The 11,820-nt window shown below is 49.9% G+C and overlaps 1 protein-coding gene across 3 annotated transcripts in view; it reads left to right on the top strand.

The window, feature by feature from the left end:
• Positions 1 to 2,866: 2,866 nt before the first annotated feature.
• The window catches only part of LY96 (lymphocyte antigen 96), a 505,337-nt gene continuing 496,383 nt past the window's right edge, over positions 2,867 to 11,820 (top strand). For 2 of the 3 annotated variants that reach the window (XM_078685616.1, XM_078685617.1), the window contains exon 1: positions 2,867 to 2,998. In XM_078685616.1, the coding sequence (XP_078541742.1) occupies positions 2,881 to 2,998 (118 nt within the window). In that variant the 5' untranslated portion in view covers positions 2,867 to 2,880. The remainder of the gene's footprint in view (positions 2,999 to 11,820) is intronic. The other variant, XM_078685618.1, reaches the window with a different exon arrangement.

Raw genomic sequence — 11,820 nt, 5'->3', positions numbered from 1 at the left:
AGAAGCTGGGGGCTATGAACTCTGTGCTAGGAGCAGAGACTGAAGTCTGGAGAGTCAGGGCGACATGTACCTAAACAGTATCTAGTATCTGATGTTTAGAGAACATGTTGATATAAACTAGAAGTTAGGAGGGGAAAGGCTGACTTGATTCTAAGACTGGACCATGCATTATTCTACATGTAGTGCGTGATGAAGAATATTAAATGACCATTAAATGCAGTATTTCTCTAACGTGGAGACGTGAAGGCTAGACAATGACGGAACTATTGATGCAGTTCAGTAGCTTAGGAATGCAGAGAAGGAGGACTGAACTGATAACTGGAACTATAACATACTTTTGGCAGACTCAGAGGCAGAGCCAGCTGAACCGGGCACTGCGAGGCAGGAAGTAAGTGAAGGGTCGAGGATACAGGTGGGGGCTGTATCGCTCCTCAGCGAGGTTTCAGGAGACAGGAGCTGAATCTGGTGTCCAGGCCCTTTTGAGGCCTAGAAACGGGGACTTTATAATAGAATAACGTGCACACTGAGAAACGTGGCAACGTAGCTTTACATAGGCCTGATATTCGTAGTATTCACGAGAACTGGAAACTGGCATACTAGAGGTGGACACAACTGTAATTGCGTCATTAATCGAACATGGGGAATGCATATGCATATTTAATCATGCACACATAACATATGATGGATGACACGTAGGGACACAGAACATGGCAAAATTTACTTTTCCACAGCCCCATCACCGATACCCCCATCATAAAACTGCCAGTCGATGTCGTGAAAGCTATGGGCACTGAAAGCTGTAGAAGAGCCGCCCGCTCCAGACAGCCCCCTAGCAAGCCCACCACTGGAAACAGCCGTGTGGACAGTTCCCGGGCCCGTGGAATCAGCCAACAGCCGCCCAGCCGAAGGCGCAGAGTGAAAACTGCGGCCGCTCGAGCCAGACGAGGAAACAGCCCCTAAAACATCACCCCCCACAGAGGAACCGCACTCACCCCCCGACGCCAGACCAAATACACCCACCGACCCAGCCTCAGGACCACCCAGAAGCCCACCCGGACGGCCCCTGGGGACCGGGAACAGAGACTGACCAGTGGCCGGGGGCGCCCCCTTGCGCAGCAAACCCTTACCACCCAGGGACATGGACTTGTGGGTGGGGGGGGGCCGGGGGCAAGGAGCACCAGTTACAGCAGCCTCGGGGGCCGTGGGAGGCGGCATGGCATGTGCAGCACCCACCGAGACCACAGCAGGAGCCGGGGGCGGGGCCTCAGGGGGGGGTGCGTCGGCAGCGCAGCCAGGGGGTGCCCAGCATCAATGACAACCGTGTGGGGGGGGCCAACAACGTGGGGGGGGGCAGGGACAGGCCCCGACATGGCAGGTGAGAGCAGATAACACTGCCCATTGAGCCATAAGCATGGGGGGGCCCCATCCGGCAAAGGCGGCACAGAGGACAGAGGGGCAAGGGGCACCGCAGCAGTGGGGGGGGCGTGCGAGCGCCCATGCTGCTCCATGCTGCGCCCTCGCTTGGGCCTGGGGCCCGCCTGCTGCTTCCCCGACGTCCCAGAAGACAAACCGCCTGTGCGCGGTGTCAACCGGCCCGCAGAACGCCCCCGCCTTCCCCCGGGCGCCCCTCGAGAACCAGCAGGGAAAAACGGGAACTCACATACCTGCTGGAGGGCGCCCGGGTCACACGGCGGGGGTCCTGCCTCCTCGTCAGCCAAAACAAGCCCAGGCCCGTCAGCCGGCATGGCCGCCTCGCCGTCTTCGTCGTCCTCGGGGCCCGGCGACAGACACGCCTCCACCGCCCCGGCGACGCCCTCCGCAGCCTTGCGAGGGGGGCGGGCCAAGCCGACCCACGCTTCCTCCGGGACGCCTGGCATCAACAAATCCTCACGCCCTGCCGCACAGAGGAGTTGTACAGCCCGCCTGACCTCCGCCGCTTCCTCCATGACCCAGGTAACCGCGAGCGCAAAACAACACCTCCCTTCTCGCCTCCCGCCACGCAGTTCCTAAACGCCCGTCTGCCTCCCCTTTTATCCCTTCCGCTCATCAGCCCCACCTGCTTCCTGATCCTCGCGCGAACCTACCCAGGGAGAGACCGGCTCGCGCCTGGCTCTCCCTGGGTCCCCCCTCAGGAGCCCATTTTCAAGTGAGCATGAACTATACTGTTTCTTGAGGCCCACTCTAGTCAACTTCAACTGGGCACTGGGTTACAGAATACTTGTACATTTCTACACAGACAATAAACGCAGCTTCTTAATACATGTATAAATTGTAGAGAATTACAAAGATGTCATTCTAAATGCACCTGCATGAACATATTTCTTGTTACACGTATAACTTTTAAATGTTTGTTTACCCATTCACATTCTAATCTATTAACCTCACAATGAGACACATTTTGTTAACTTCTCCTGTCACATTAATTTATAAATGTTATATAGATCTTTATTAAACACATTCTATACCCAAACTCTTCATATGGGGCACTTTAAATATGAAATACTCCACTCTCCATAGTAACATTAATCACACAGAATATGTTTGAGTGCGGACTATGCAGAATTATGATGCACTTCTACAATATCTCAAATGGGATCAAGATTACACTTCTCCACGTGTCACCCTCCACCTCTGGTAACATTACCAGCTGCCACTGGTTGCTAAGCCTCCATGTACACACCTTTTGTTCCTGCCTATGCTTGCATGCATGCCCCAATAAACGCTAAGCTATTGGCTTTGTCAGTGTTTATTTCCGTATTTCAGCCACTCAATCATTATCTGAAAGAGTTAATGTGCTTTTGTTTAAAAGCCACGTGGAGCGCTTCTTAATAATAACGAAACCTAAACGTGTTCCTCTTTACTGTCGGGAAGGAGTAGAGAATGGCGACTCTGGGGCCACTTATTTTACTTACTCTCTTCATTCTGGCCTTTTGTCGAGAACCAGAGAAACATACCTTGTGCATTTCGCCATATCTAACGATGGAATACGTTTATTGCGGTGAGTAAACCCAAAGGTTGGAGAAGTGTCATACTGGCGAAGCTTATTTTTGGGAAATCGTAAACTCACAATCACAGATGCACGGCTGGGGCTGATTATGCGCGCGCCCTCTTGTTCTGGCTTCCTTTGCATTTATAGAACCGTGGAGACTTTTGTGCGTGCGCACTCCGTTTAATCCCAGCTATTACAGACCTCTTTGCACTATTTCTGTTCGAAAACAACAATGCAAGGAATCTTCCCTGACTGTATTTGGGTCCTTTTTGTGTAGCTGACGTTTTCATGACGTTATGTCTGGTCACAGTGCTCCGCACCCGTTCAAGGTGATTTATTTACAGTGTGCCACTGTTGCTTTCAGGAGACATAGTTTATTGCTACATTTTAGAAAGAATGAAATAATTCCCAAGATTGGAAAGTGTTGGTCTGCATTATCAGAAAATCTGTTTATGGTGTGCTTCGTTATCACCTATAACAAAGCCTGTGGACACTGTTACCACGAGGAAATTACATTCTCGCTAATTCTATTTTTTACAACAAAGCCGGCGCCGTTTCCCATCAATATTTCTACACTTCTGATATTACACTGGTGACATTACAGTTTTGCACTAACATTTGTCCCAACATTTTTAAGTATGGACTAGTGCAAAACGCAATTGTGTACTGATCACCGTGTTGAAATGTGTTTGAATGTGCCTGGAAGTAGAAAAGTAAGTGCAAATTTGCACCTGCGCCAGTGTAGCATTTTACATTGGGTCCTATGTCCGCTGAATGAGTTTGCTTCTTTTTGTATACCAAGACAATAATACCCTCTTCAAAAGCCCGACCAGTATTTGCAAAGCGCTCCCTTGCAGGATTCAATGTGCTGAATCTCAGATTTGTATCATTGTGAAATAAAGGATCGTTGTGGAAAAAACGGCCTTATTTTCACAGAGTTCCTGGTACCATGAAGTAGACAGCTTGTTCCGTATTTGGCACGAGTATTGTTGTGTAACCGATGCTTTCCTTGTGGCAGGGGAAGCTAATAATGGCAAATTAGTCAATTGCAATTAACTTAAGAGTGTGAATAAATTATGAAAAACACAATTTGAAAGTGACCTTTTTATATACCCTCAAAAGAATAGGCTTCGAATCCCAAATGCTAGAAAGCTTTTTTATAGAAAACAGTTGTAAAACCTACTGATCAACTAAAATAAAGGAAATAGGGCAGGGGCTTAGGAGACACTAAAATTCGGGGAGGGGGTACGGGGGACGGGGACAGGGACAACCGTGTGGACTTTCCAGTGACCCTATACAAATCACCACCAGGGCCGAACTGGCCGTAGCGGGCACCTGGCAGTCCCCCGGTGCGCCGCACAGGTGGGGGCTGATTTTGTTACAGGACCTTTTTTGCAGCATAGCTGCAAAATTGGCCCTGTAACAAAATCGGGCGAAAACCGGCCCCGGGAAAGAGCTCGGCGGCACACCCAACCCCTGTGAGGGGGGGGAGGGGGCGGCCGAGCATTTTGCCAGGGCCGGTTTTGGTTCCCAGTCCGGCCCTGATCACCGCAATTAAACAAATACAATCGCATACTTTTGAAGTGAAATATTGAGAAAAGCAGGCATGTAGTCACAGTTTGCATTATGCTTTATTGTTATTTACATTCATATAGTGATCAGACCAAATGTTAAAAAAAACATTATGAATCTTGCATCGCCATGCACCAAGCAAACAAAGGTCGCTGACTTAGGTTGGGGCGTTGTGTTTGCAAGTGCATTATGGTTTGAAAAGTACCTGCTGCTGTATTCCTGGTCTCCAGCAAATTTCAGGCAACAATAAAAATGTGAAGATAACTTCGGAGGTTTGTCTAGTGTATGGGTACTCACAAACTTTCTCGCGGGGGCCACATTTACAGTGTGGTTTGTGGCCGAGGGCCGCACCGGTGGGGGCGGGGTCAGTGGGGGTGGGAGGCAGGGATAGAGGAAAAAAAACTATGACCATAAGGTTGAACACAGGCCCCTGCAGCGGACGCCTTTGTCCACTGAGCCACCAGACCCGGCATACCCACATCTTTCTCTCTCTCTCTGTCTCCCTCCCTCTCTCTATCTCTCCCGCTCTCTGTCTCCCTCCCTCCCTCTCTGTGTCCCTCCCTCTCTATATCTCTTTCTTTCTCTCCCTCTCTCTCCCTCTGTCTGTCTCCGTAAGTCTCCCTCTGTCTATCTCCCTCTGTCTCCCTCCCTCTGGCGCCCTCTGTCTGTCTCCTTCTGTCTCTGTCCCTCTGTCTCTGTGCCTGTCTCCCTCCCTCAGTCTTCCTCCCTCAGTCTTCCTCCCTCAGTCTCCCTCCCTCAGTCTCTCTCCCTCCCTCTGTCTGTCTGTCTCCCTCTGTCTGTCTCCCTCTGTCTGTCTCCCTCCCTCTGTCTCCCTCCCTCTGTCTCCCTCCCTCTGTCTCCCTCCCTCTGTCTCCCTCTCTCTGTCTCCCTCTGTCTGCGTCCCTCTCGCTCTGTCTCCCTCTGCCTCTCCCTCTGTCTTCATCAGTCTCCCTCTCTTTCTCTCCATCTGTCTCCCTCCGCCTCCCTCTCCCACTCCCTCTCTGTCTCTGCCTCTAGCTGTCTGTCCCTGTCTCTGCCTCTATCTGTCTGTCTCTGTCTCTACCTCTATCTGTCCCTGTCTCCCTCCTTCTGTCTCCCTCTCCATCTCTGTCTCTGCCTCTGTCTGCCCCTGTCCCTGTCTCCATCCGTCGGTCTGTCCCTGTCTGTCTCTACCTCTGTCTGTCTCCCCCCTCTCTCTGTCTCCCCCTCTGTCTCCTTTCTCTCTATATCTCTCTCTATCTCCCTTTCTCTCCTTCTCTCTCTCCCTCTCCCTCTCACTCTGTCTCCCTCTGTCTGTCTCCCTCTCACTCTCTGTCTCCCTCTCTCCCTCCCTCTGTCGCCCACCTCCCTCTGTCTGTCGCCCTCCTCCCTCTGTCTGTCTCCATCTTTCTCCCGCTGTCTGTATCCTCCCTCTGTCTGTCGCCCTCTGTCCCCCTCCCTCAGTCTCCCTCCCTCTCTCTCCCTCCCTCTCTCTCTCTGCCTCCCTCTCTCTGCCTCCCTCTCTCTGCCTCCCTCTCTCTGCCTCCCTCTCTCTGCCTCCCTCTGTCTCCCTCTCTCTCTCTTGCTCTCTGTCTCCCTCTGTCAGTCTCTGTCTCCCTCTGTCTGTCTCCCTCCCGCTGTCTCCCCCGGACTCCCTCCCTCGGTCTTCCTCCCTCTGTCTGTCTGTCTGTCTCCCTCCCGCAGTCAGTCTCCCTCCCTCCCTGTCTCCCTCTGTCAGTCTCCGTCTCCCTCTGTCAGTCTCCGTCTCCCTCTGTCAGTCTCCGTCTCCCTCTGTCAGTCTCCGTCTCCCTCTGTCAGTCTCCGTCTCCCTCCCATCGTCTCCCTCCCATCGTCTCCCTCCCTCCCATCGTCTCCCTCCTTCCCATCGTCTCCCTCCCTCCCATCGTCTCCCTCCCTCCCATCGTCTCCCTCCCTCCCATCGTCTCCCTCCCTCCCATCGTCTCCCTCCCACCGTCTCCCTCCCTCCGTCTCCCTCCCTCCGTCTCCCTCCCTCCGTCTCCCTCCCTCCGTCTCCCTCTGTCACCTCATCCCAGCTTCCCTGGCACACACACAGCCGCACCAGAGTACTTAACAGGTCTTTAAAAGACCATTTACTTGTTAATGAGGCTTTGTTATGAATCGCCCCGCCCCCATACAGCAGAGTGTCTCAAAGTCCACGCTGCGGTGGCGGTGTTTGCTGACACACTTTACATTTTTTTTTTTTTAACACAGGTACGATGTCTGCAAGGTCCGCGGGCTGCCAAGGAAGGCTTGCCGGGCCGTAGTATGAGTACACGTGGTCTAGTGAAAGTTTTGACTCATGGTAAGTTAGCCACAGTGGGGTAATATGCCTGCTGTAAAGAACATGTACCACGCAGATCACAAAATGCAAATCATGTAAATAGGTCAGTGAGTTACTGCTTTTTTCTGAGAGATTCCTTTGGTATTTGCAATTTATAAGTTAAAATCCTAACATTGAACAGTGAGCTATTAACCGTCATCAAAGAGCTGCATGAAAACTTCAAGGTATAGATTAGAACGTTATGATTTTTCCACAGTCTTTCCTTATCCTAATGTTGGAAAATGGGTTCATTAGGATAGAAATCAATTCTGATTATTAAAGAGAACTCCCCAACCATGGTGTTATGTTTTAAATTCTGAGTTTGTGCTTCTTTAGTGTTGCAAAGCCGCCCTGGGCACTCTCCAACTTTTTGCTGACTGGTACTGGTGGTACCTGACTGACTAACCCTGGCCTCTACCTGAACAGGCCCAGGGCCAGTGCTATTCTGAAAGAGACACTTAAACATTTCAGTGAAAATACCTACATACACTAGGGTGCACTTTGGGTTATGGTACCCCTATGATTGGCATGACCTCTCCTATAAGGCCCTAGTACATAATAGGGCAGGGGGGGTAGAACTACCTTTAAGTCCCTAGAATATAATAGGACATGGCAGTTTAGAGGCCAGCAGCCCTTTCTGCGCTTGCATATGTGCACTGCTGAAGCCTGAGGTCAGTTTAAAAGTAGCCCTGTGTTGTAGGACTGCTTTTAAAATGCAAATTGTGCCCAAACTCGACTTTTGGGTTTGGGAACTTACAAATTGATCAACTACAATGTTGGGGCAAAATTAAGTTAAGTGTAAAAATGTTTTCCACTTAACTATGGCTGTATCATATTTGCCACATAATACATCATCTGCTGCATAATCTAACTGTTTCACCAAAAACTATTTTGTCGCTCAATTGGATCAAAAATTACTAAAAGAAATGTGACTTATGTTGCTGTGAAGTATAGGTCCCGTTGCAAAGGTTTACTGGTCACCTTTCCAACTGCTGCATTTGTATATTACACAGGTACTAATGAGGCAAAAGCTTTGCAGAGGCTGTTAGTATGTATACATATGTCAAAATAATAAAGTATCATAAAATGTACTGCATTACAGTGCAGCCTTTGTATTGTTGCATAATTAGTCAACACTGCAACATAATTTTGGCCTCCATTGCTTCATTCTCCAGTGACCCAAAAGCAAGCTGCATGTGTTAAAAGTGTTTGTGCAGGAAGCAGAGACCATGAAGTTTGCAAACTTAGGGGCTGATTATGATGGCAGGCGGACTTCAGTCCATCCGCCATCGAATCGGGGAATGGGACCGCAGGCCTTCAAGGTGGTGGCCCCGCGATAGGCATTACAATGCACCCACCACTCTGGCGTTCGCAGTGCCTATCTTTTACATTGCAGCAGGTGCTGCTGGCTGCAATGTCTGCCGCAATGTAAAAAAGGGACATGTTAAATACATCACTGCACTATGTGGCAGGCATAATGCAGTGCCTGCCACATGGTGCAGTGATATGTAGGGGGGCATTATAGGTACCCCCCCAGGTCCCATGTCTGGGGGCTGGGGGGAAGGGGCTTGCTACAGCCCTCAAATGTCCCTTTCTGCCAGCTTTTCCATGGCGGGTAAGGGACATCGTAATCCCTACAGCGGTGCCTGGTAGGCACCACCAGGATTGTAGGTACCACAAGCCCCTTCGCCACACTGGCGGGCTCAAGGAGCCCGTCGGGTGCATGGCGGTTGGTCTTTCCGACCGCCAGGGAACTGTCCGCCATTGTAACATGGCGGGCGGTGATGCAGTCACTGATGGCAGTGGGATTGCCACCGACGGGGTGATGTGGCGGTCCCACCGCCATTATAATCACCCCCTAAGTTTGGTGTGCTCGCAAAACCTATATTGCCAACCCCTGGTAAGTTGCACTACTACTGCTGAAAAAGGCCAATGGAAGTACCAATGGGTGAGGTGGACCGGCCTCAAGAGGCTTGTGTCCTCAGTGACAGAGTCGCTGTCGATCTAGTGTCTGCTTCTTCGTATGCCTGCCCGCAAGACCAGTGCTTAATTTGAGCCGGTGCTTTCCGGCGCTCGGCAAATGCACTTAATTGACAGAACCGGCACTTGGAACAGCTGTTCATTTAAGGATGAGCAGTAAAACAGTTATTTATTAATTCAATACATGTTTAAAACAAGTAATACCAGCCAACGAAACCATTTTTAAAGCTTGGGGTATGAATTCCCACACTTGTAGCAGTGTGATGGTTAGTAAGTTCTGTTATTAGCAGTGCTGACAGGGGAAATGTGTGGTGCAAACTGCGGTGGGCCCATCACGAAGGCCCCAGCACCTATTTGTTTACAAATTAAGCACTGCGCAAGACTGGAGGTGAACTGCAGTATGGATTTTGGTGGACAGGCCTTCAAGGTTAACTCACACTTGCCACCGTTAGGGTCCAGCAGCAGGTGCTAAGACACCAGGGCTTCTAAGGTCTATCGGGCCTTCTAAGGTGTGGCATCGGAATGAGCTCTGTCAGGAGTGTGGTCTGGTGGACTGGTCATGAAGGCTGAACATAGTTCTCCAGTTCCCAATGTAGCATCTCTGGCCAGAGTGCCACATCCTCTCCCACACTGAACACCATACTGGCCTACTGAGAGAAACTGGCACTGCCTAAGCTAAAACTCAATTGTGCTGCAGCTAAATTCAAAGTATGCACTAGACAGCAGTAAAATGCTGCCTGAAAAATATTAATACCACCCTGGAAAAAACGAAACTCTCATAGGGAATGCAAGAATAAGCAAAGAATGTGAACTGTAATCAGTAACACCATTGTTCCCTTAACAGTCTTAAACTCATTATTCAGAAATCAGTAAGTGATTTTGCCTGAAAAGTTCAGGACATGGCTACAGGACCAGGAAGGGACCCGTGACAATGACCATTGCTTATACCCTTTCAAAATGTAAGCAGTTTGGTTTAAAAAAGACCACATCCTGAACGCAGAGCTGTGGTGCACATTTTTGAAGCTAAAATAATTAAAACAGTTGAAAACAATCATATTAAACGTTTCCACTCCACCCATCAACCAGGTATTGCAGTCCCTTTAGGAATGGTGCACTTCCCCACCCTGGGAAAACAATGTTGTTCAAAGAAAGAAGATAACAAGAAAGTAGTGCTTTCACTGGCAAACTATGTAAAGTGGCGCTAAAGTGTGTGGGTGTAAATAACAATCTGGCCTGTCTGCTGACCACCCTGCACTGCTTTATTTAGGTATTTAATTATTTTTTCTCTCCATCCTGACATTTTTCTTTTGAATAGAAAACAGCCAGAAAATGAGGACATTTCCAGCCAAAGTGTTCCACCTTTTTTGGATCCTTTTCACAGGGGAACAAATAAAGAAAAGGAGAGGCGAGAAATAGTACAAGAGCTGTCTCTTGAAATCAGGACGTAAGGAGGAGTGAGACAGAGACAGAATGAGCTGGAGGAATAAAGAGAGAGAGGGGAGGAGGGCAGCTGCCAGAGGCAGATCAGAAGAAGTGGACACTGTCCTTGCCTTCTCGCATGAAGGAGAGACAGAGTTTTTTTCCTTCTCTGCCCTTCCCAGAACGCAGAGCCTTCCTGCAGCATAACAAAGGGCAGAGGGCCTTCCTGCAGCATAACAAAGGGCAGAGGGCGGGTAGCTTCTTTGACTCCAGGCAGGTCAAGTGCAGGGCCATTAGGTGGTGCTTACGCGCACTAATGGCCCTGTGAATAACAGAATGGAAAGGGGAAATTCTTTTGTCCCCTTGTCCGTCCCACCCTTGTCCCCCCCACTCCAAAATCGGGGGGATATATACCCTGTGTCCCGCACACTTCCTACGCCCATGAAATAGGGCATTGACATTGGGTTCAACCTTGATCAGTGGAGGTGCACATGCCCAGGGGCGTAACACAGGCCCACGCGGTGCGGGGGGGCCTCAAGCTCCAAGGGGCCCCCTCGGCACTGCACTCTTGCCGGGAGCTCATGATTGAGCCAGGAGGGGGCCCCTCTACTTACCGTGCAGGGATGCCCCCTCAGTTTTCGTTACGCCAGTGCACATGCTGCAGGTTTTCCTGTCCCCAGTGTCCCGTCCAGCACCTAAAACTGCATTTACACAGCAGGAGCAAATACTTCTATACGTGGCTGCTTGAACATGTTAGAAATAATGTGCAAACACTCACACAAGAACACTTTGAACTTAATACCGGACAAACTACTGGCATTTAGAAAAAACTTTTATACAATTATATACTGGGGCACCACAGACCAGTATTCAACATGGGCATCTCTGGTCCAAAGCAGCTCATTCCACTCTGAATGAGTAATAATCAACCCCTTTATGTAAGAGACTGTACCAGTCACATGTGCTATCCACGCGCTTCCATCTACAGTGCATCCTTTTCAACATTTATATATACATTCCAAGCAGAGGCGCAACTAGAGCTACATTTCGGGGGGAGAGGAGGGCTAATAAGATTTTTGGGTGGTGGAGGGGGGGGGGATAATTCTTCCAGCAACAGTCAGAGTGGAGATGTAAGGGCTCTAGGAAGGAGTTAAAACACAACAAAGCCTGGTTAACAAGTAAATGGTATTTTAAAGAACTGTGTAGTACTCGGGTGCGGCTGCAATAAGACGGTCGCAGCCCGGGAACCTGTCTAAGCCCGGGCTGGCACCTAAGGGGGTGGGGGGGCTGAAGCCCTTTGAGCCCAATGGGTGTTGGGCGCCTGATCCCAAGAAACTTTTCCTGGATTCAAAATCTTCTACTCATGCACAGATGAAATATATCCGAAATACCACCTCCCTACAGGAGATGTCTATGACATTAGTTGCCTTTAGGGAGATGATGATGAGGAATGGTCTCAATGTAAATGTGTAAACAGCAGACCCTCAATGTGTGCCCCCACCATAGGTGCACCTCATGCTTCTATAGTACAGCTGTCTAC

Source organism: Lissotriton helveticus, chromosome 4_1, assembly GCF_964261635.1.
Source record: "Lissotriton helveticus chromosome 4_1, aLisHel1.1, whole genome shotgun sequence".
NCBI classification, from domain to species: Eukaryota; Metazoa; Chordata; class Amphibia; order Caudata; family Salamandridae; genus Lissotriton; species Lissotriton helveticus.
This window is presented reverse-complemented; position numbering and strand designations above follow the sequence as displayed.